The sequence below is a fragment of the Nelumbo nucifera genome, chromosome 3 (genome assembly GCF_055504915.1).
Source record: "Nelumbo nucifera cultivar China Antique chromosome 3, China Antique-T2T, whole genome shotgun sequence".
Taxonomy (NCBI): Eukaryota; Viridiplantae; Streptophyta; class Magnoliopsida; order Proteales; family Nelumbonaceae; genus Nelumbo; species Nelumbo nucifera.
Window position 1 is genome coordinate 110,270,000 of NC_142651.1, and position 25,018 is coordinate 110,295,017.

The 25,018-nt window shown below is 43.2% G+C and overlaps 1 protein-coding gene and 1 pseudogene across 1 annotated transcript; one reads left to right on the plus strand and one right to left on the minus strand.

Moving 5' to 3' along the window:
* Nucleotides 1–13,086: 13,086 nt before the first annotated feature.
* LOC104607149 (uncharacterized) lies at nucleotides 13,087–24,905 on the plus strand. The gene is made up of 4 exons (XM_010272687.3): nucleotides 13,087–13,357; nucleotides 13,600–14,778; nucleotides 14,877–14,945; nucleotides 24,431–24,905. The coding sequence occupies exons 2-3, from the start codon at nucleotides 13,638–13,640 to the stop codon at nucleotides 14,939–14,941; spliced, it is 1,206 nt and encodes a 401-aa protein (XP_010270989.1). The 5' UTR covers nucleotides 13,087–13,357; nucleotides 13,600–13,637; the 3' UTR covers nucleotides 14,942–14,945; nucleotides 24,431–24,905.
* LOC104607218 (pentatricopeptide repeat-containing protein At2g17033 pseudogene) lies at nucleotides 16,959–17,546 on the minus strand (annotated as a pseudogene).
* Nucleotides 24,906–25,018: the final 113 nt, after the last annotated feature.

Here is a 25,018-nt window from a genome sequence, read left to right on the forward strand (position 1 = left end):
AGGCAAGACAGCAAGAAAGTCTGCCCCCTCCGTCCACTGTTGCGAGCCTGACAGCCACAACAGGACACACCAAACCATGCAGATCCTCGCCAAAGAAAGGCTCAATAGACGGACACCGCCTCGCGTGGTCTCTGTTGCCGAATCCAACTCTGTGAAGGACTGCCCTACGCGCCCTAAGAAAGAAAGGGCAACACATACCACGGCTTCGGACCATAGGGATGCCGAAATCCGGGAACTCCAACAATGTCAAGAGGAGTTGGAGCACAGTCAAGTTCAGAGGAGCACGGCGCTGGCCGTAGACCAGCTCGTGCAACCCATTGCTCAACTTGTTCGAGAACCACTGTCCATCCAAGAAATTGTGGACGAGGTAACTCCCACAGGATGGTGGGCACCCTAGCACAAAAAATACGATGGGAACACTGACCCTACCGACCACGTCGAGGCCCTAAAGGCTTAATTGATGCTGCACAGATCTTCTGAGGGTCTGATGTGCAAGACTCTCATGGCCACACTCAAGGGCCCAACCCTGACCTAGTACTCCTCACTCCCCCCGTGCTCCATAGCATCATGGAGTCAGCTGGAGACCCAGTTCCGGGCACAGTTTACAACAAGCCAGAAGCAATGGAAAACCTCAGCTAGCTCATGCAGGTGCGATAGAGGAAAAATGAATCTCTCAAAGACTACCTGGCGAGGTTCAACTTCTCCATCCGACATGGACTCCACCCCTCACCATTCAACTTCTCCATCTCCAAGCACCTCCCGTATACACTAGTTGACCTAATGACTCATGCCCAGAAATATATTAATGCGGAAGAAGCACAGGCACAAGTGTGGGACAAGGAAGAAAGGCCCGACAAAAAGAGGAGAGACGCCGAGGAGCGGAAATCAGAAAGATCAGATCGGGACCATAAGAGGCAAGGTCGCCGACCCGATCATAAACCACAAACACCGTCGCCGACTTACTGGAACTTCACACCACTTAGTGCACTATGGTCTGAAGTCCTAATGCAAATCCGTGACCGCAGTTACATTCGTTGACCCGAGAAGATGAAAACGCAAGGCAACAAGAGGAACCATGACAAGTATTGCGAGTTCCATAGAAACCACGGCCACGACACAAAGAACTGTTTCGACCTATGCAACCACATCGAAGACCTGATCAGGCGCAAGTACCTCGGCGGGTTCATTGACAAAAGCGAGAATCCGGCACAGGAAGAACAATGCGCGGAGAATGCTCAACCACCTTCCTGAGCCCCTCCTACTGGTGTGATCCACGTCGTATCAGGAGGAATCGTCACAGCAGGAAAGAGTAGCTCGAGGTGCAAGAAGTATGCATGGCTGTGCGAAATCGACAACCAAGGGCACAAGAAGAAGCATGACCAGTCAATCACCTTCACTGACGATGACCTCCAAGTGGTTCAAACCCCGCATGATGATGCCTTGGTAATCACAACCGAGGTTGCTAATTTTGAGATGCGGCGGATTATGGTTGATACAGGTAGCTCCGTTGATGTGCTCTTCGAGGATGCATTCGAGAAGCTCGGCATCGATAAAGAGCGCCTCACCCCCATCAACACTCCCCTAATGGGCTTCTCTAGGGAGTCCATCCTGCCCACTGGAAGGATAACCCTTCCCCTCCTGATCGAAGATGGCGGCATCACTGCGACAACCATGGTGGACTTCATTGTGGTTCATTGCCCCTCATCTTACAATGTTATCCTCGGTAGGCTGACCCCTAATTCTCTACAAGCAACGGTCTCCACATTCCACCTTTCCATGAAGTTCCCCACTGAATACGGCGTAGGTGTAGTACGTGGAGACCGAAGGACTACGCGGCAGTGCTACTTGCTATCCTACCGAGGACCACGCCCAATCGCAGAAACATTGATGGCTGAAGTCTATGACCTACGGGACAAGGTGAGAACACAACGCAGTCAGTTTGTTGATGACCTCATTCAGGTGCCGCTCAACGAAGAAGACCCCGAGAGGACAATCCAAGTAGGCTCTCTCTTAGATGACCACATCCGGGAAGAACTTGTACAGCTGCAAAGGGATCACGCCGACGTGTTTGCCTAGTCAGAGGAAGATATGCCGGGGATTGACCCCGAAGTCATCTCACACTGCCTGAACGCTGACCCTCATTACCAACCTATCAAATAGAAGAAGAGGAGCTTTGCTACAGAACAGTGGCAGGTGATCCCTGACAAAGTGCAGATGTTGCTCGACGTCGGCTTCATTCAAGAAGTCAAATACCCCATTGGCTGGCCAATGTGGTGATGGTGAAGAAGGCCAATGGGAAGTGGAGGATATGCATCGAATTCACCGACCTAAACAAAGTCTGCCCTAAGGACAACTTCTGAGCTTCATGGATGCCTTCTCGGGATACAACCAGATTCGAATGCACCTAGATGACCAGGAGAAAATGGCATTCATCATCGACCGTAGTCTATACTGCTACAAGGTGATGCCCTTCGGCCTCAAGAACGCTGGCGCCACCTATCAGTGCCTGGTGAATGAGGTATTTAAGGATTAGCTTGGCCGAAACGTGGAAGCATACATCGACGACATGCTCGTGAAGAGCAAGAAGGCCGAGCACCACCTTGCTGTCCTAAAGGAAGTCTTCGGCACCCTCAGGAAGTATAAGATGAAGCTAAACCCAACCAAATGCACTTTCGGGGTTGGCTTGGGTAAATTCCTGGGGTTCATGGTGACATAGAGAGGGATTGAAGCAAATCCAGAGAAAATACAAGCCATCCTCGACATGCAATCGCCCCAAACTCACAAATAAGTGCAATGACTCACCGGTAGAGTAGCTTCCCCCAATAGATTCATGTCCAAATTCGTAGACCGATGTCTACCCTTCTTCAAAGCCCTCAAGCGACCAAAGGACTTCTAGTGGACCGAGGAATGCGCGCGGTCCTTTCAAGAGCTGAAGCAGTACCTGAGCTCGTCACCTCTCCTCACTAAGCCGAGCCCAAGGGATGAGTTACTACTCTACCTCTCGGCCAGGGATGAGGTCGTCAGCTCGGTACTAGTTAAGGAGGAAGACCGGGTATAGAGGCTGATCTACTATACTAGCAATGATCTCAACGGCACAGAAACCCGGTACTCCAACTTGGAAAAAATGGCCTTAGCACTGGTTACCTCGGCCAGAAAGCTCAGGCCATACTTCCAAGCCCACAACATTTGAGTGCTCACCGACCAGCCGCTCAAGCAAGTCCTCCAAAGGCCGGAAGCATCTAGCTGCTTGATCAAATGGAACGTAGAGCAGAGTGAGTTTGACATCGAATACGCACCTCGACCCGCGATCAAAGCTCAACCCTTGGCCGACTTCATTGCTGAATGCACATTCACCACCGAGGATCCTGCCCCGCCGCCACAAGTATGGACTCTGCATGTGGATGGCTCATCAAATCAACAAAGCAATGGGGCCGGCCTCATTCTCCTCGGCCCAGATGACATGGTGCTAGAGCATGCTCTCAGATTCAAGTTTAAAGCATTCAACAACGAGGCTGAGTATGAGGCCCTGATCACTGGACTTTGCCTCGCCTTAGACCTGGGAGCCTAGAGAATAAAAGCCTTCAACGACTCACAGTTTGTAGTCAACCAAATCCTCAGCCAGTTTGAGACGCAGACACCTACGACTGTGAGCTATCTATAGAAGGTACAAAAGCTCACCCACCGGCCTGAGCACTTTAACATCCAGCAGATTCCTTGAGCCGAAAATACATGAATTGATGCGCTATCAAAGCTAGCTAGCTCCCCGAAAGTCGACCTCGATACAACAGTGTGGTTAGACACGCTGGCTCAGTCGAGCATCACACTAACAACCCTCCTCTTCCTCTCAGTACAACACGGTTCATCCTGGATGGACACCATCACACAGTACTTCCAAGAAGGTACGCTTCCAGAAGATCAGATAGAAGCAAAGAGACTCCAACATAGATCAGCCCGGTACTGCCTCATCCAAGGCTAGCTCTACCGCCGCTTGTACACTTTCCCCTACCTAAAGTGTCTCTCCCTAGCCGAGGCAGATTACGTCCTTAGGGAGATCCATGAAGGTATCTATGGAGACCATCTCGGCGCGCACACCCTAGAACACAAGGCACTCCGGCAAGGTTATTTCTGGTTGACGAAGAAGCAAGATGCAGCCCAGCTAGTTCAGAAATGCGACAGTTGTCAGCGACATTCCAATCTCCATCATCAACCCACAGTCCCCTTAAAGTCGATCACTAGCTCATGGCCATTCGCACAGTGGGGTATGGACATCCTCGGTCCCTTCCCCACCGCGGTTGCGTAGAAGAAGTTCCTCTTGGTGGTAGTGTATTACTTCACCAAATGGGTGGAAGCCGAAGCATGCATTACCGCGCACAATGCCCGAAACTTTTTATGGCAAGGTATTGTCTGCTAATTCGGTATTTCGTGCATCCTCATCACAGACAATGGGGCATAGTTCACCGACCAAAAGTTTGAAGCTCTCTGCGCCGACCTAAGGATTGACCACCGAACTACTGCCGTACATTGACCCCAGAGCAATGGGCAGACCGAGGTGGCCAATCGAACCTTATTGCACGACCTGAAAACTCGACTAGATCAAGCCAAGGGAAGGTGGGTCGAGGAACTACCGAGTATACTTTGGGCATACAGGACTACTCTGCGGATGGCTACTGGAGAGACACCCTTCAACCTGACCTATGGGGCTAAGAACATGGTACTCGTGGAAATAAGCTCCCCAACTCTCCAGACCAAGCATTTTGACAAAGATCAGAATGACGAGGACCTCCGCGCAGATTTAGACTTGATAGAAGAAGCCTGGGACCGAGCACATATCAAGATGGTAGCACAACAATAGAGGATGGCGAAATACTACGATTCCAAAGTTAGAAGACATGAGTTCAAAATGGGTGATCTCGTCCTCCGCAAAGTTATTGTGCCTACAACCGGGAAAGGCAAGCTCGGATCAAACTAGGAAGGGCCATACAGAATCACCAGATTCCTTGGACCGGGCACCTACAGACTCGAAGACCTCGATGGCTGACCAATATTGAGGAGTTAGAACACAGGGAATCTTCAAATGTACTATCAGTAGTTTGATGATTAATGCAAAATTTTTTATTCCAGCCACACGTTTGATTGTCCCGCACACTGCACATACAGTTGTGCTACATAGCCACACAACACATGCGTAGCTCGGCACAACTCATTGACTTGGCTGATCTTCAAATGGTCCAAGCCCACAACGCATAGCTTGGCAGCGTATCGCCGACCAACTCGACTTAGCTGTCCACGGCCCGAGCCTAAGGTGGAGAAGAACACCCCCACCCATCAAGACTTGAGGATGGTCATTAAACTCCACTCACCCATTGACTAACATTCGATCAGAGCTAGCCGAGCAACGGCCAGCCCTCGAAGGGCCCCAAAGGCTCCCGAGACCAGAAACTGAGCATCCTGGAGATGAGAACTCAGAATATACCCTGGCTCCACTAGCTGGAGACTAAAGATCTCGGCCAACCCAAAACCTCGGCCAAGGCAAGGCCGAGGAACCCAAAAAGAAAAAAAAAAACAAAGAGAAAGAGAAAGAGAAGAAGAGAGAAAATATATACACACATGAGTATAGAGCAAAAAATTTTCATCAAGTTAAACGTTTAGTACAGCGGTTAAGGCTCGGCATACTGAGCTATTACAAGGACAAGAAAAGCAGAGAAATTTGTGGCCACTCAATCCTTGGCAGGGGGATCAACGGTATCCTCATCATCTTCACCATCCTCATCCCCGTCGATCTCTTCATCAGCAACATTGTCCGAAGCAGGTGTAGTGTCCAAGTTGTACGTCTCCCAAGTCTACACAATCTCGCTTAGCTCCGGGCAGTGACGCAAAGCCCTCTTGTGGAAGACGTTGAATCCAGCCTCAAAGGAAGCCAAGGCATATTGGTCCATGTATTGTCGAAGCTCCACCGAGGCCTTATACTAGTCCACCGCTTCCTCAGTGGCCTCCTACCTCAGCTGCTCCCTCTCCGCCTTTAGCTCGGTAATCTCCTGCCTTGGGTTATGCACCATGTTTGCCTGCTTAGCCAATTGTGCCTTTATCTTGTCCACCTCCTTCTCCAGCACAGCTAACCATTCCTCAGCAGCCTTCAGCTCAGCCAATTGAGTCTTCTTTCGTAGATATTTCGAGTGCTCCACTTCATACATTCCCTACAAATGTCAAAGTCGGTCAATCAGAGAAATCGTTGAGCATGTATTCTATGAACATAAGAGGCACCCTTAGCATGAATAAACTTGAAGCAATGAGAGCAAGTTCGAGCTTACCTGAGTTGCCGCCCGAATGAGTTAAGGCGCCACTCCCAGTATTCACAGCCTCCTTAGTAATATATGTCGTCATCATCCCACGAAGCAGTTGCTCGGGAACCCCAGGGGTATCTAGCCCGTCTCGGCTACAGACCGACCAGCGCAGCACGTGGATGTCTGAGCTACTGCTCCCCCCCTCAGTCTGTAGAGGAAAGGCAACCCGGTGAGGTTCCTCAGGATCCACCACAACAACATCTCCATCATCGTTTCCCCGTTGTCGAACTCTTTTCTAGCGACGAGATGCCCTCTTAGAAGACCTCGGAGGAGGGTCTACTTCTGGGCGGACCTGCGGCTGTGCGGCAGCCCGGTTCTACCTCTGCCAAATCTCCCTCATCCGCTGGATGATCTCCTCCTCATTGGCCATCTCTACACATGCACCGCAACAAGCAGAAGATCAGAGAAGCGAAAAAAGAGAATATGTGAATAACTCGATAAGTAAAGTGAAGTCACGAAAAGAACAAACTAGCCACCCTACGCATTAACCCGGCGAGCATCAACATCTCCGAGCATGTGTACGCAACTACATTTATCTCATGAATCATGCTTAGAGTCGGAGCCGACCTCTCCTTCTAGGTGAGTGCAGACCATAGAGGTTGTGGCACTCTCGTCCTCGGCTCTTGTAGCACAGCTGGGAAGGGGAGGCCCTCGAGACAATGCACGAAGAAAAAAGTCTCATTCCAATGCTTCACAGAGGAAGGGGCTCCGACCAACACCTTGACGTTCTTCCTAGTTAAGAAGTAGTAATAACCCTGTTGGTGAGGTTTCAACTAGCGGAGGAAGCTCACCATACCCAGGGTCAGCTCGATGTCACGAACAACACAGTAAGACATGAGGCTGAACAAAAGCCTAAAGGAGTTCAGCATCAACTGCACCGGCAATACTCGGTACCACCCAAGCACCCCGGCGATCCCTTCATTCAGAGGAAACCTTAGCCTAACTTCCAAATTGTTCTCGTACACACATATCTCGCCGGGCCGAGCATCTGTTGCCATCTTGCCGAACTGCGGGCACCTCATTCGGAATTCCTCGGGAATGTCGTACATAGCTCGGATCCAAGTCATATCCCCAAGGATCAAGACGCAGGGAGTGGTTCCAAACCGACGATTAGCTCGCAAGGGAAGCTCTACTTTTACCCTCGAAGGACCAACCTCGGCCTCCTCAAGCTCAGCAGACTCAAAATCCCCAACCCCTAACCCATTGTCAAAGTCACTAGAACTCGAAGAAGAACTAGAACCAGAAGAAGAGTAGGGGGATGAAGAAGACATCTTACCGAGCTAAAGACTGAGGAATAAGAGCAAAAATCGAGCAATGCCAACAACACCTCACCGAGCAATCCAAGCAACTCCTTTTGCAAATGACGAAGGAAAAATGCCCATCCACCCCTACTTATAACCCCCAGGAACGCAAATCAACGTCAGATCAGTGGTAGGGATCAAACGCCGCTTTGACAGAGATCAGGAAGTCTAATCGACACGACTATCACAACACGCGTATAGCCTCGGGAACCGAAGCAACGTTTAGAGCATTAATCGCCTTGGTTCGCACTTCAGCACCAGTCCAACCAACGCCGTGGATGCCCGGGGTTCACCCAGGACCACCGGTCCAGTTAACTCCTCGGGTTTCCTCAGGACACCCAACAGCGAACGTCAACCAAAGGAGGCCTCGCCATGCCTCAATCGGGCATCCCACTCTTTGACTTCGAAACTAGGGGAGTGGTGTTCGGATTCCGAAATTTCAAGTACAAGTTCCTTAGCCGAAAAGCAAAGACCCCGACTCCATAGCTTGGCACCTCCGAGGCCCTCGACTTTGGAGCTCGACACACCATGGCTAAGCATCATAGTGGCCTCAACACCGAAGCTCAGCCTCCCACCGGCATCAGAAATCCCTTCCTCGACACCTGGCCGAGCTAAGCCCCCAACTTCGGAGCTCGGCACACCATGGCCGAGCATCACAATGGCCTCAACACCAAAGCTCAGCCTCCACCAGGGATCAAAAGGCCCTTCCTCGACACCCAGCTGAGCTAAGCGACCATGCAGCATTTCAATCGAGGAACGAAGAGCCTTTCCTCGGCTCCACCAGGAAGACAGACCTCGAAGCTTAGTTCGACACCTCGACATCTTGCCGAGCTATGCGACCATGTAACACTTCAGCCGAGCACTCCCCCTCCTTAGCTCCAGAACTAGGGGAGTGGTGTTCAGATTCCGAAGTTAGAATTCTTGGAGTTCTGCAACCGATGATTGAAGGACTCCCTGGCCACAGCTCACATTCTGGCAAACACCGAGGAACATTAAGTAGAGCAGACGCTCAACCAGACTTCAACTAGACATCAACTTGGAGTTCCTCAGCCAAGGAACAAAGCATCTTGTCGCACTAGACCTCGACCGAACACTTCATGCCTCAACTTCATAACTGGGCGAGTGGTGTTCGGGCCATGGATGAGCTGGTCCTGATAGACACGTGGCTGCCCAGTCATCACCCAGTCAGCCCAGCCACATTGACATAGTTCGACCATCTTCGTGACATACATGGCCTTTGTGACCTAGGCAGACTACGCAATTACTGTGGCCCCCCATCTTATCCTCTCAACCATGTCAGCTACACATCACGCGGATGAGCATAACTATGGATAAGGAGGAGTAAGGAAGACAACTCCATCGGGGAATAGGACTCTATCTCAAATACCTCGGCAACCAACCTCATCCCGACAACCCCAGAAGCCTAATCTGACTAGGACATGGACCTTCGGCTATAAAGAGATACTCCATGCTTAAGGTAAGGGATTCCGACTTCTGACACTCGTACTTTCTCTTTGCTCGGCCCAGCACTCTCCTAGCTCAGCCTAGCCTTCTTCTACCTCCTACTAACTTGAGCGTCGGAGTGCCTACCCGGGGATAACTCCTCAGGCCTTTGACTTCTCTTTTCTTGATCATAGGTCTTGAAGCGTGGCCTTGTCCTTATAGCTCAGCATTGCCCTGTTAATGAGGACTATCTGATTGCTCTCCTCAATTCGTATACCACCTCGGATTGAGTAGCATCAGAAACCCTAACTACATTGTGTTCAGTGAGTTATAAAAACCCAATATGGAGTTGACACATTGGTTAATTATTGATTGGGTTTTTTTATCTCATTGTACATGTACTCTGTCTTCTTAAAAATGTTCTCTGTTACAAGAATGTAACAGGTTAAAATTCACATAGTAGACAACAAAGGATCAGGGATCAGGGCCGAGTTCATCTAGTGCAACCTGATCAGGTCTGCACAACCTAGGCCATTTGCTGGTATAATTGGTTGTCATAATGTAAGAAATTATGTTTAATTTGTTGCCATACTCTCTCTATGCCTTCACATGAGGACAAACTAACTTCATTAGTGTGAAATAAGAACCTACCCGTTTGTTCACCCCTAGTTAGTAATTTGGTATTTAGGAGACCACTTTGATAACATAAATTATTGGATATAGTTATTTGGATGATTCAGATTGATATAAATCGTATACTTGGATGGTTGTGATTAATTCATTGATCTTAAAAGGTGACTTTGATTGCCTATCTTTGGGTTGATTTGGTACACTAGCTATGTGACCTGAATTTGGTACAATGCTTGAAGGGCAAGAACACTTAATAAAAGGACACCATATAAATGGGACTATATATTTGGTTTCATCTACCATTTCATTCCCATGTTCTGAATTAGTTGATAGATTTTTGCACATTAATTGGATTTTCAAGATCAATCTGAATTATTTTGAAAACCCCATTTTAATGGTTTAGATACTTGCCTAGAAGATCATGACTGAAAAATGTTTTCAAATAAAATCAATGGAAAATAGTAAAATCATCATCTATACTAATATAAAGCGGACACTTGCCTTTTGTTACGTGTCATAAAAGATAAATCCAAATGCCTAGTTTGGCTTCAGTCACAGTCAGTGCACGGTCCATTCGAATAGCCTTTATGGCCTTGCATTGGAAATATCTCCCCATGAAATAAAGTACATATATATACAGATATTCTCAATACAAGGCTATAAAAGTTGTTCGAACAGTTTTTGAACGGGCCTTGCACTGACTGAAACTGATCTCCCAAATGCCACATGAGTATCATATATGGTCAATACTTGCTTGCATATGTACTCTTACAGTAGTAGTTTAAATAAAAAATGGACATTTTCAGGTTTATATTCTTCAAGGTATGCAGGCATATTCATCTATTTATATGGTGAAATGCCAGTAGAGTGATTGATGTGGTAACTGAGTAAAAGTATGGGAATTGAGGGATGTAACACAGTAGTTCAGGGTGTTAAGTGATACATCTCCCACCATGAGGGGTTCTTTTTTATTTATTTATGTATTTTTGATAAAGGGAATTGGATGGGGTACATGGAGTTATTACCCTAAAAGGAATGACTAATAACTAGGGGTGTTCAATTGGTCCAGATCCCCCAAACTGATCCAAACCATAAATTGCCGATTTGATCTTATCTAGCCTTAAAATTGTTTGGTCTGGTATGAGAAATATTTGGTTTGATCTTTTTTTTTTTTGAATTTCAAAAGCCAGACTAGACCATGACCCAAATTATTAATAATATATAATACATATGTTTAAACACATCTAATACAACTATACATATATATATATAAAGAGAGAGATAAGCACACAAGTATTCATTTAATATTTAAACATATTATATAACTCTTTAATGTAAAAGATTAAATAAATCTAATGAGATTTGGAACCTAGTTTGCCATTCGTAACCAAACCATACAATTAAAACATTTCAATTTGCTATTTGAATTATATTTGTTAGGTATGTATGCTATTTGGGATTTTTAATTGGGTTAAGCCTAATAGAATGGCCCAACTCATATTCAAAACTAAACCAAACTTTAATAAAATGGTTTTGGTCTGCTTTGGTTTCTATACTAAAATGATTTGGTCTGATTTGGTTTCTATACTAAAATGATTTGGTCTGGTTTGAGAAATTCTCAAATCTTAATTTTCTGGTTTAGTCTAAGATTTTCTCCAAGCCAAACCAACTAGACCATGGAAACCCCTACTAATAACAACCTATGCTAATGGTAGCCAAAATCACACTTTTTGAGGTGAATGGTGGTAATTGATTGGAGCAAGAGAAGGTGGAAAAGAAAAGGTGAACAATTAAGCTATGGAGTAAAATTGACTTGTGTGTTTCTTTCTTCTTCTCTTGTTCTTATTTATACGGGGAAATTATAAAAAGCTCCTTTGGATTTTTCTGACAATCTTATGAATCTCCCTTGATGTTTAAAAAGAAAAGGATGCAAACACATCCCTTTTATTAGCTCTCTAGCAATATAAACATTGAAGTTACCAAAATGCCCTTATTACTATTAAATTGTGAAATATAAAGTGAATATATTTTTGGGATATTTTAGTAAATGCACATTCAAATTAGGTAGCCTGAACTCAGCCCGAGCCCCACCCAACCTTATCCAACCCAAGTCTAAGTCCAATTATGTACTTGCATATAGACATGTTAATCGACCAAGTGGCCTAATAGGCCAGCTTGACCTAACCCATTATTTCTTGGGCTTGGACATGATTTTTAGGCATATGGGTTGAACTTGGGTCTAAAACACTAGGTTCAACGTTTTTTAAGCTAGGCTCGAACTTTCTTAAAAGGCTTGTCTTGATAATATTCTATATACTAAGAAAATATATTTCATATACTAAAAATATTTTTTTTATATTCATTTTTCTTTGCTCCTCTTTTATTTTTTCAAGCCATGGTGAGGTTTTTTTTAAGTATTTTTAGGTTTTGAGATAGTTCAATATAATATAAAACAATTTTACTTTAAAGTAAAGAATAAAAATTTCTTCTTGACCAATTTTCAAGCTGATCTTTAAGCTTTATATGAGGGTCAGGCTCGAGCTCAAGATCTAAGTTTGATGGTCGGGGTAGGCGTGGATTCAAGCTAGAATGTGTTCTTTTAATAAAAAGGCAAAGCCTGACCCAAATCCAGCCAATGAATAGATCTACAATATATACGCATATATATATATATATATATATATATACATATTTGCGTGCGTTCAACCATACACTTACAAATACATGCATATCAATTTTTAGTGTTATTTAAAAACAAATATCAATTTTTAGCATGAATTGGTTGTCCAATTTGATCCCGATCGCACTCGAGTGGGATAATACGGGCTTGACATCATGCTTGGGTATTTTCTGTAATTTTCCATATATTAATACTTGTAGAACCTCAAACCACATAGGGGGTGCAAATCAGGCGGGTTGGACTGGGCTTATGATCAATCTGGGCATGACCCTAAAATTTGGGTTTATGGCTCGAGTCCAAGGTCAAGCTCAATCTTCCCAACCCAAGCCAACCTACACTATAATTTGATGCACTCGAGCTCAGAGCAGGCTCGGCCCGAGCCGCTCAGGTTGATTAATACCTACATATATATATTATGTATGTAACTATTTATGTATAAATATATATGATTGGACTGGACTCAGATCGGATTTGGACTAGCCTAGCCTGAAAAATAAAAAGACTGACATCTTAGACCCGAGACCAGCCCTACTACCCGTATAAAATTTCGACATGAACCGATTCGGGCTCTAGCTAGGCCAGCCCAATTGGCACCTCTAAAAGCTAAAAGCATAAAACGACACGCTTGGTGCGCACCCGTTTCCAGATTCCAACAGTGATATGAGCTTCGCCCTTTTCCTTTTTCACTACCAAATAAGGCAAAGTCTTGTAAATTCTTCCGCGAAAGGCAAGGATCGTTCCGGTCGTCAAGTAAAGATAAACACATAACAGCCACGCGACCTCGGAGGAGTCAGACGTCCCTTCTCTCTACACTCCTTGAAACGGGTTTCCTCCTTCCACATTTCATCCGCATTTCACATTATGATCCCTTCTCCAAACCTCTACCTCTCTGCGCTTCCAAATATCTCTTAACCCAACTGAGCACGACAGGATTGATGCTTACAGTCGAGAGAACAATTGCGGTATCTTTCTCAGAACTCCCCAACCGTTTTTTTCCATTTGTAAATTTCTTAGCGTTCGGTTTGCTTTTCGAATCTGCATCTCATTTGAATCTCGGGGGGTCTTAAAACCCTAATTGCTAGGGTTTGTGTGTTGTTTTTTTAGGGTTTTGTTCAATGTGTCAAAGAAACATATTATTATTACCCCTAATTTGAATATCTATAGGTTGATTAAACCCTAATTTTCAAGTTGGTTTGGGTTTTAGGCGTTTCTGTTCGTTATATTCTCCATGCTTCTGAAATTATGAAGCGAGACCAGCTTTCCTCCGAATGCGGTGGCTGCGGCTCCGAGGAGCGATGGCTCCTCCACAACGTCCGGCACCGAGGAATCTACCGACGTCTCTGTACTTCTTGCGTCTTGAAGTTCCATGGCGGATCATTTTGCCCTCATTGCTTTGAGGTGTACGAGGGGTCTCTACCTCCACATGAACGCGTCATGTGCTTGAAATGTCCGTCTGTTGCACACCTGGCCTGTGTCGGCATTGAAAGTGCTCCTCGTTATGTTTGTCCCACATGTCTAAACCCTGCCTTCTTGTTCTTCGAAGTTGGTGCCTCGAGTAAGAAGATCAAAGTCGGGGAAGGTGATTCGGCGAATGGTGGAGGGCGGCGGGTGCTTGATCAGAAGTCTGCCAAGGTTTTTCTTGCTTCTGCAAAGATCGCTGCTGTTTCGATGAGCAAAGCGGCGGCTGTGGCTAGGATTGAGGCCGAAAGAAGAGTTAAAGAAGCCTCAGTGACGAAGAAGAGAGCACGGGAGGCGTTGGAGCGAGTTGCTTTCCTCGTGGCAAAGGAGAAAGAGAAAGACAAAGACAAAGAGAAGGAGAAGGAGAAGGAGAAAGAGAAAGACAAGGAGAAAGAGAGGGGAAAGGAATTGGCGCGTTCCATGGTGGAGCAGAAGAAGAAACCGAAAGGGAATACTGCTGTTACTGCTGCTGTGGCTGCGCACAAGCGGATACAAAGTAACCCTAGGGCTGGGGGAAATGGTAAACCTGGTGGGGTTCTGGTACATTTGAATGATATTGGTTCAAGCGTGAAAGAAAGGTTGACAGGGACGAATCTTTCAACTGTAGTGCTAGGGCTGCCTAAGAATGGTGTTTCCATTGGAAACAAGGATAAACAAAAAGTGGTGCCGGGTTCTGGCGTGGTGCACCAGCAACTTCAGAACCATGCTTCTGTGAAAGAAAATGATAAGTTGGGCAGTATGCTTCATTTACAAAATCATAATATACAAGTTGAGAAGGAGAAGAATAACAATGGAGTGCTTACAGTTCCTCCAGTCGTTGGACAATTGCAGCATCCTCAACATGATAATGGTGTGGAAGAGGAGAGAGGCCAGTCAGGATTAGTGGATTCTGAGTTGGGTTCCCGACTGCCCCAATCAAACCAAGGTGGGCAGCTAAGCCATTGTCCTTTATTTTCTATGTCCTTTTCTTTTACATATTCTTTACCATCATTTGTCTTATGGATGTCAATGCATGAGTTGCAGATAAATTGGCCGCAGAGACAATTTCAGGATTTTTACTTACAGGATCATCAAATGCTGCGGGTTAGCCTTGTGAGTTATTCTTGCTGAAACAAGTTGAATATTATTGTTATATTTCATTTTGCCCTTCGATGAATGTCTGGAATCTTGGGAGATCATTAGACTGACTTGTTATGTACCTTAACTTGTTCTAGAGAAGTTAAATATCTTGGACCCTCTTGTATCTTTAATATGAAAACTATATCTGTTTTTTCTTATGCTCCTATGTTTTGGTTTCCACTGTCAAGCTTAAGAACGGACTTGATCATTGTTTTATACAAGAGAATTGACACTATTGGAATCTACATCATTTATTTTAACATGTAACATTTACTCAGCTATTCCATATTTGACAAAGATGATTCACGGATTAATCTTACAAAGTTATCTCAAATTCATCAATGGGCCATCTATTTGCATGAATTATTTAGGATGTACATAGATTGTAATTAAAATGGAATTGGGGTGCCCCCATACACAAACTAATTGTGTTTTTAATGCTAAGTAAAACGGTTGCAGTGAATGGTATGTAGATATGGGTAGAGGAATGAGAGACCCTTGGTTGCTTAGTTATAATTATAATTATAATTATTCTTCTTATTAGGTGCAGTGTCACACAATGTATCATATGTATTTAGTTTTTTTTTGTTTTTTTTGTTTTTTTTGTTTTTTTTTTTCTCTTTGGAGTGGCTATCACGGGGATTGCTGCTGTTGGTGGGAGTTTGGTGTGCATAATGCTGTTCTTAGCCTTGGTGGGAAACTATCTATTACCTTATATTTTTACTTGCTTTCTTTTAATAAAAACTTATCTGAACTGTCAAAATAATTTATCAGTTCAAGGAACTAACATGCATTGATAAATTAACAATCATTCTTCCACTTAATTGTGTGCTTAATTGTATAGAAAAATGTCTTGTTTATCATATTAATAAAAAAGTTCTTGGTTCTACCATAGAGCTTGATGGATGCTAATTTCTTATTAGTAAAGCTCTGTTTGGTGTTCAATATTGTAACATCATGCTTGAGAAGGAATAACTTGATAGAGTTTAGTAAAGATAAGTGGTAAGCAGCAACATATTTTGGATTTCCTTTGGCAGTGGCATGGTAGAGGTCTTGGCAGAACAGTGATTTAAAAGGACTAGGTGCATAGGTTAGGCACATTTTAAGGTATGCGCCTTGCCTAGGCCCCAGGTGCAACACTTTCAAAAGGTGTGCACCTTGTGCTTCAGGCCAGGTGTGCGCCTTTTTATTTTTTGTGTTTTTTGTTCTCTTTTGAACCTAGTAGTTGGGCCCCCCAAACCTGATCAAGCCCAAATAAGTCCATGATAGGGTCTTAATTTCTTAATCCCTACACAAAAAATGATTTTGTAATTTTAATTGCTTTTTAAGAAGATATTTTATTAGGATGAATGAAGAACATTAGAAAATAGGGGTTCTCGGAGTTTCGGTGAGTGAGCAAAGCGAGCGAAAGGTGGCTTGGACCTTTCATTCATTATCCTAGTAAATCATCTTCTTAAAAGGCAATTAAGATTATAAAATCATTTTTTTATAGAGGGATTAAGAATATAAGACCCTAACATGAACTTGTTTGGGCTTTCCTTGAGGGGCTTGGTACAAGGGCGACTTATAGAATCAGGAATGCAAGATGTTTTACATCACATTACCTATTTGAAGTAAACCAATTGAGGAAAGAAAGAGATTGAGGGTTTTGCATGCTTGAATATGTTTTATATATTTGGTTTTATTTTTAAATTTCATTTGAACACGTTTTACATGTTATGTTTATGTATTTTAATTTTAGATAATTGTTTTTTGGGTAAATTACAAAGACCCCCCTATACTATGGGGTCAGTGACAAAGACCCCCTATACTTTGTTTTGCGACAAAGACCCCCCTTGTACTATGACCATGAGACAAAGACCCCCTTCCATTAGCCTTTCGTCCAAAAAACTGTTACAATATTTTTTAATCCCCATACTACCCTTATGAGATTAAAAAACACTGTTCATCTTCCCAACCTTGCGATACACGATAATCCCCGTTCCTTCACATTTCTCTCTCTCTCTCTCTCTCCCACCCCCCCGATCTTAGCCAGTCCCTCACGGCCTTTCCTTTGCCAACAAAGCATCCCACATTGGTTGGATCAATTTTCATCGGACTTCTCATCTGAACCATCATCTGTTTAACCAGGGCTTTCCCTGGCGATTCCCCTTTCACACTGCTATGCTTTTCCGATCCACATATCACCCTAAACTTCGTCGGAGTTACCCAACTTCCCGCTCTAAACCTTGATCTTAGCACTTGTACCCACTTAAGCATGATCAAATAAGCAGTAGCCAAGTGCATTCCGTGTAAATCCAACTTCCCCTCCGAAGGGCACCATTTCAAGGCATCCACCAGTACAGAATATCCGATTACTTGTTCAACCGACAAGGTTTCATCTTTCTGTAGCCTTCCTTTCAGATCCTCCATTGAAAGGGGGACAGATTTCAGGTCTTTGAGCAAGGACGTGATTGTTGGGCATGAAGAATTGTACGTCCGTATTGAAAAGGAAATGTTAGAATCCTTCATTTTTTGAAGCCATGAAGCCATCTCCGATAGCTTGCTATGAGCTCCAAACGACGAAAGAACCATGTTCGAACAAATTTACCCAACATCCTCCATTTTCCGAAGAACTCTTTGCGTATCCGTGAATAATCCTAATCTACTGTATCCACTCACTAGAGACTTGAACTCAAAAGAAGAGGGTTTGAATCCTCAAATTATCTATTCGCATAGGAGGATCCTGGTTCCGTTCCGGATTAGGTTGTTTTGGAGGCGGTTTTTGACCTCTAAGAGCGGAATTCGGGTGAGTTCTCATAGATCTGTCTCAACCGTCTTTTGAAATTTGGTCTGTTTCCTCCCCTTGTGCCTCTTTCTTTGAGTCCCTCTGTTCTATTTCCTCCCCTTGGGTGTTTCCAGTTAAAGGAGTTTGGTCTAGGCCCATCCCTCCTAAAATAGCGGTTTTCTGCTAGGAAGTTTACCATGGTAAGATTAATACTTTGGATAACCTGCAAAAGAAGAAACCTTTTATGTGTTTGTCCCCAAATTTGTGTACTCTTGGTAAATTGCAGAGTGAGGACTGTTATCATCTGATGATATCTTGCTCCTTTGTTGCAGCTATTTGGAATTGGATTTTCTTGTTGTTTGGGTGCAGGTGGAACTTTCCATCCAACACAAATATGCTCTTTGATTCGTCTATCTTTGGTTGGCCCACAGGGGGGGGGGGAATTAATGTGGAAATGTGCTAGAGCAGCTCTGTTATGGACTGTTTGGGAGGAAAGAAATACCAGAATCTTTCAAGGAAAGGAGCCTCTCTGAAGTAAAAGGGTGTATCTTGACAAGGGCAACCCATTGGCTAAAAACTTCAGCACTTTTTGAGAATTACTCCCATGATGATTTCAGGAGAAATTGGGCAGTGGTGGCTTCCGCTTTTTCTCAAAAGAGTAGAATACAAGTTAGTTGGCTACCCCCTTCAGAGGGTGCTGTGAAATTGAACTTAGATGGGAGTAGTCAAGGGAATCCAGGACCCTCGGGCATAGGAGGGGTTTGGAGAGATAAGGATATAGCAACATTATTTCCTTATACTCATGACCAGTGGGAGTTGGAGACTCTACAAGGGCTAAGATACTAGCAGCAGTACAAGGAATACAACTTGACAACCAACTCGGAGTGGAGAATTTGTTAATTGAGGGAGACTCTAAGGTGGTTGTGGGTTGGTTGTCGAATCCAGATACTCTTAATTGGGATTATAGGGATCTTCTAAGAAGAGTTAACTGGCTTACAAGAAATATGTCAATTTTCAGTGGGTTAGCAGGTCAGCAAATGTTTTGGCTGATTCTCTTGCTAAACAAAGGGTTTCAGGGGTTTCTTTGTATCGGGTTACTTTGTAAACTGATTTCTGTTAAGTGTGAGTTTTTTGCTTTCATCCTTAAAGAGGAGGTCACATCTCATGTCTCTTATTAGGCTGTTTGTATGCTCAATTTTTCTCTACTAATGATAGTTTCATTCATTTATCAAAAAAAGGAAACATTCTAGGCCCCGTATATATAAGATATCTACATCATGCTAGTCAATAGAAACTGAAGAATGCAGCAGATTCTGAATTGAAGCATGATGGGGAATTTGTTTGAACAGCTCCTGAATTGAAAACAGAAGTGGTTATACACCTCACTGGCCAATGGGCATTGCAGAAATAAATGACAAACTCTTCCTCTGCAGGCTATCAGATGCTTATCCAACACAGCATGCTAGAGCATGATAGAAACTTTGGAAGGAATATGAGGTTACCAAGCCTCTTTGCGTGAGTTCAGCTTCAGTCAGGGCAGCCCATTCGGGCAGCTTTTACTGCCTTGCATTGAGAATATCTCCATATTTGTGTGCTTTATTTCATGGGGAGATATTCCCAATGCAAGGTTACAAAAGGCTGTTAGAATGGTGTGGGCATAGATTTGCCCTGATAGAATCCGATCTCCTTTGCATGGGACTTTACCACTGGATTGGAGCCAAGTTCTTAAATAATGATTAATGACCTGACAGAAAACTTCCCTAAGCTTTCCCATTTTCAGATCCTTTCATCTTCTTTATTTGTTCAATGGGTGTTATTGAGCAATGTTTTCAACCTGTTGTTGACATGGCCGGTTGAACTGTTTGAACCATGACCTGGCCTTGATTCTGGGTCAGGTTCTGCTGAAACCCACCATTTGGTAAAAAAATGTTGACCTGGTCAAAAGTGCAACCCAGGCAGTTCAACAGTTGGCCTGTTTCCATAACTTTTCTCTCCGATGCCCGATCGGGGTGATCTTTTTTTTTTATATATTTTGGGTAACTTATCGAGGTCATGCGTCACAAGGCACTGAACCCACTATTTTTGCCAAAAAAACCTTTTTGGACCTCAAATGGTAAGTTTTAGCATTTTTTTGCAAATAAAAAAATAAAAACTGAATTAAGAAACATAAAATAATATTTATGTATACATATATTAGGGTCCATTTGGTTCACAGTCAGAATCGGAATGCTCTATTCCTATAGTCTGTTTGGTTCAGACAGGAATGGGAATTGGAATTGGAATCAGCAGGAATGGAATTCCATTCCCAAGGGAGGGGCAAGGAATGGCCATTCCAGTGGGAATGGGAATGGGATTCCGATTCCACCCAACCAAACAGTTGGAATCGGAATAGCCCATTCCGATTCCAAACCCCTATTCCCATGAACCAAACGGGGCCTTACATCTCAAAAATAATTATACATTTTTTATTGGTAAAATACATGTTTGCACACACAAACACACATGATGGATTCATGATATATACTAGCCCCTCTCAGCTTTGGAACTAATGCAATGTAAATTGCAGTTAAGCTTCTTTCCAAAGATCCATTTGCTTGGAATTCTTTGATGGATTTCATGATGTCTTCCTTCACAAACAACCTACTCTTCTTGAAATATAGGCTTGTAAATCCATCATGGTCCAGTGCCTTGTTGCCTTATAGATTTGAAATAACACTCTCTCTGTTGTTCTTACAGTCTTCCTATATAGTTCTGAATTGCAGGCATTCTAAGTTGGGTTTCTTCTGCCATTTTCCCTGAATAGTTTCTTGTAAAATTATAAAATGTAGTTTTTTACTTCCAATTTATCCTCCAACGCCTCTCCACTTTATCTCAATTTTCTGATAGCATTCACATTTCTTCTTGTATTAGCCCTCTACCTCCATTTTATGTCTTCCTGAAATGCTGCTTTATCAGAAACATGTTTTGTCTCCCATCTTCTCCTTCTGGCCTTGGGCATTGGTCCCTCCTATTCTTTATTATTTATTCAAAATCACTGTTAGTCCTGTCACTTAAAATTCGAAACCCACCTTTCTTTTCATATGAGTAATGAATGGTGTTGAACTCTCCCCCCACACACCACAGACTATATTCTACTTTGATCAAATGCCATCCAATTCTTCCAAAATAATGGTCTGGTTTCATCTTCATTCAGTCCATAAAACCCTGGAATTGTTCCCTTGAATCTGCTAGCATAGCTTCAATAGACAATAGGAACATGCCTACCAAAGACTCCAAGGTCCAAGCAACTAGTCTTTTCAGTATTTCCTTATCACATATATGCCCCCTGCTGTACTCGTTGCCTCCAAACACCTCTAATCATAGTGGCCACTTCCCCATACAATTCTGACCGACATGGCGTCCACCATATGTTGTTTGTTTTCTTGTAATAACACTACATGCTCATAAATTGGAGGGACACAATGAAACTTGTCTTTCACCCCATGTTTTCATTCTTCGTCCAAGGGACAGTGAATAAATTGGTTACTCTCATAAATTGTGTGGTGGCTCGTGAGTTATGACAATATTGCCTAGACATATTGTGGGGTGGCAACTTTCATTTAGATCCCTGTAGACGCCATCAGACCATCTGTGATTTCATCCACCGGTGGAAAGGAAGTAAAATGGGAAAGGGGGGAAGGATCTATTGGAAGTCTGGAAGGGAACAATTCATGTAGTGATGTGGGGCATTTGTGAAGAATGCAATAGAAGATTTTTTGAAAATAAAAGCATCCCTTTGTTAGACCTTAGAAGGTATATCCTTTTGTTATCTCGTAGATGCAAACAGATAGAAGTTTCTCTGGAGTCAGCTATGGTGATCTTGGTAGAAATCTCATGGAAATCCTAAAGTCTCTTCAACCAACTCTCTCCTAGCTCTGAGACTTGCTACTTGCTTTCGTCTTGCAGTTTGAGAAATACTGCTGAGGTAAAGGCCGAATTGGGGTGGGGTTATCTTGAGAGCTGATGGCTTTTTGGGCTTTTAGTGGTCCTGTACTCGTGTCACTGCAAGGTACTACTGGAAGGGCTTATGGTTTGCCAAAGGCCTTCTCTCTGGTTCCTTGCTTGTGGAGGGGGATCTAGGATTATGAATGGTTAATCAATTTTGGGAGAGTTCCATGGAGGCTGGCTTATTTTCTGCTTGGAATTCATTTTTCTGTTTCCATTGGCTGCTGCTAAAGATGAGATATTTGAATCAAGTGGTTGATTCCTTAGCTAAATCAGGTGTGGAGAGATTTTTTTTTTGTATGATGCTAAAAGATTAAATATGTCCTTGATTGGGTACCCGTATATAATGTTAGAATCCAAAAAATATGAACTATTTTAATAGTATTCAAAAAACATGGAGACAAGTCCATGTTTTCTCTTGGACATGCATTCATTCTGATTCCCATGTCCATGTTCATGCAATGTTGCTTAGGACTACAGCTTTAACCTACTAGCCTGAGCTCATCTACCCTGAGCTCTTTTAGCCCCATCAATGTGTAACAAATCACTTCTTCCAACTGGTACAGTTGGTTGTCTTCTATGCATGTGCCCAAACCATCTTAGTCTACTATCTTTCTCATTTCATCACCTATTGGAGCTACTCCTAGGTTTCTACGGATAACTTCGTTCCTAATCCTATCCTTTATAGTTTTTCCACTCATCTGTCTTAGCATTCACATTTTTTTTTCTGATCAATAACGCATTCATTAGGAATTTCATTAAATCAGGAAAAAGATGATTACAAAGAAGAAGACGAGCACTCTTGTCTTCCACATACAGCTTGAGCACTTAAGAAAAGGAAAGGAAATGGAAACAGTAGTTTACAAATTGGCCCAAAACATTGAGTCCCTTTCTACCCCTTGTTTAGCTAATCCATCAGCCAAGGAATTAGCCGATCTTTGAACCCACCTCATCTTCACTTCCTTCTCCCTCACCAGCCACTTAAACTTTTTCCTCTCATTACTATAATTCCATAGGCTACTGTTATCTTTATTCAGCCACCCTATTACCACCTCCGAATCCTCTTCAATTATGATTTTCCTCTCATTACTGTAATTAGCATTCACATTTTTGCCACATCCATTTTCTGGAAAATAACTATTGATATAAAAAATAATTGGAAAATAACTATTGATGACAATACTTCCATGTAGAAATGCAAAAAGTAGATAAGCATGCAGAAAATCCTATGTTTGGCATGTTGATTCCTGCATCAATTAACATGACTTATTCAAACAAAAGAAGACCAATTTTGGATTTAGCTTTCATCACGATGTGTTCTTACTCCAGAAGGTCTTGACATTAGGGTTTGGTTTCTTGATCACTTCAGTTCCTTTTTTTCTTTTCATTTCCATTTTTTCCTTTTGTGACAGTAACAGACTATTGACCCAGTGCCGTCTGTGGGTCCCAGTTAAATGATGGTTTTCATTGTTTGGATGAGCTAACTGGCCAGTTAGCCAGTAAAACCATGACCCAGTGAGCATTCTGGTTTTCTGTTCCATCAGTCTAAGACATTTCACACTGCTGTGCAGGAAACACCCCTTCATTTGGCCTAGGTAGTCCCAGTAGCCACTCGTTTGTTTCTGTTATAAATCCCCCCTTGCCCCCAAAGAATCAAATCCCTGAATAATTGAATCCTAGTAGCTCCTTGTTTTTCTAGCCCATCTGCCAAGCTGTTGGTAACCTTGGAATCCAATTCTCTGGTCCTCAGTTGCTTGTCTCTTTTGTGATATATCTATATACACAAGATCCTGTGTTGTTTTTCATTAACCGTCCTACAACAGTTCTGGAGTCACAAGGGCCATTCTGGGAGGAGAAACTGCCTTTCTCTGGGTCCTGCTAAAGTGTCCCCCCATGTCTGTAAGGCAATGAATAAAAGAGTCGCCATAAACTTGTTGTTTCTTAACCTTCCTCAAACAATATTTACAATAAGTTGCTTGCCTTGCCATTTTTGTTGGTTGGATGGGCACATAAGATGACTGAGCCCCTTAAAATCTGATTTCTTAAGGTTGGTATTTGATCATTGAGCAACTTCCAGCTGTTTGAAGATTTCACCTACAATTTAAAATTGTTTAACTGTGCATACGTCAAAGAAAATCTGCAATTATTCTTGGTACATTTCTTTCCAAGTTCTTTTTTGGAGTTGTTCTGTGAGTGGCAGAGGGTGATTATTGCATCAGATTTTGCATGTGGTACTTGTTTTTGTTATTGTTGTTAGTAATTGGAGTCTGGTTAAATGAGGTGTCTGGAGAAATACTCAGACATGTTCATCAAGGAGTAAGATGAAGATGCAAATACTCAGAAGATGGAAACGAGTATTTTTTTTCCTACATCCCATGCATATTTTGTCTCACATTGAACGATATGATTACTGGTGCAGCCACTTTTTGTTGGCATTGATAATCAATGGATCCTTTCTATCTGTTTTAAGTTGTTTAGTTCCAGTTATCGTCAAGTTTATTTACTACTCATTGGATACTTAAATTAAAGTTTTTATGCAACGATTTATTCAATCTAAAGAAATTACAAATACTTATTGAAGGATGGAGTGGGCAAATTTGTTCTAGTTCTTTTGACCCTCAGAAGAAAAGAGGGAAAAGAGAGGGTCAAAAGAACTAAAGCCTATTGTGGCTGGAATGATACTGACAGATAATTTTCTATTGTTCAGGTAAGTGGACCTACTCGTGGCAAATTAAAAGAGCAATACTGCAGCGGTACGATTGGAATGCAGATATCATCCTGTTTGTTCTGCAGTGGTAGTGCCTTTGTTGCCAGATCACGATACTCCTTGCGTTGCCAGCAGGACTGACTATTATGCCATGGCAGAGAGAGCATGCATGTAGTACGGGACGTGGTACTGTGGTAGTGTGCTGTGTGATGGGCAAACGAGGTGACCACATTGGTGTCACGTTATTGGTTTTGTGCTCATGTGATGGGTGAAAAGTAAATACACCCAGAGCATGATCCATGTCGAAGACTTGGTCCCACCATTTGATCCTTAGCAGGGACAGCTTTGGAAAATAATGATCTAGTCTGGTTAGATTATTGAGGATCCTAGCTGTCAGATGCATTGCATTCCTGTAAACTGTCACAACGGTCATGGTGAATGATGTGAGTAAATTGTTTTACCCTTGCCGTCGAAATCTGGTCCCCAAAGTTTTTTGTCCAGAGGCTGGTCTCCAGTTACTTAAATCATTTCGTGTATTTTTACACCGTCAGAGGTTGTATGCTTAGGAGGAGTAAAAACCTGGGAGGT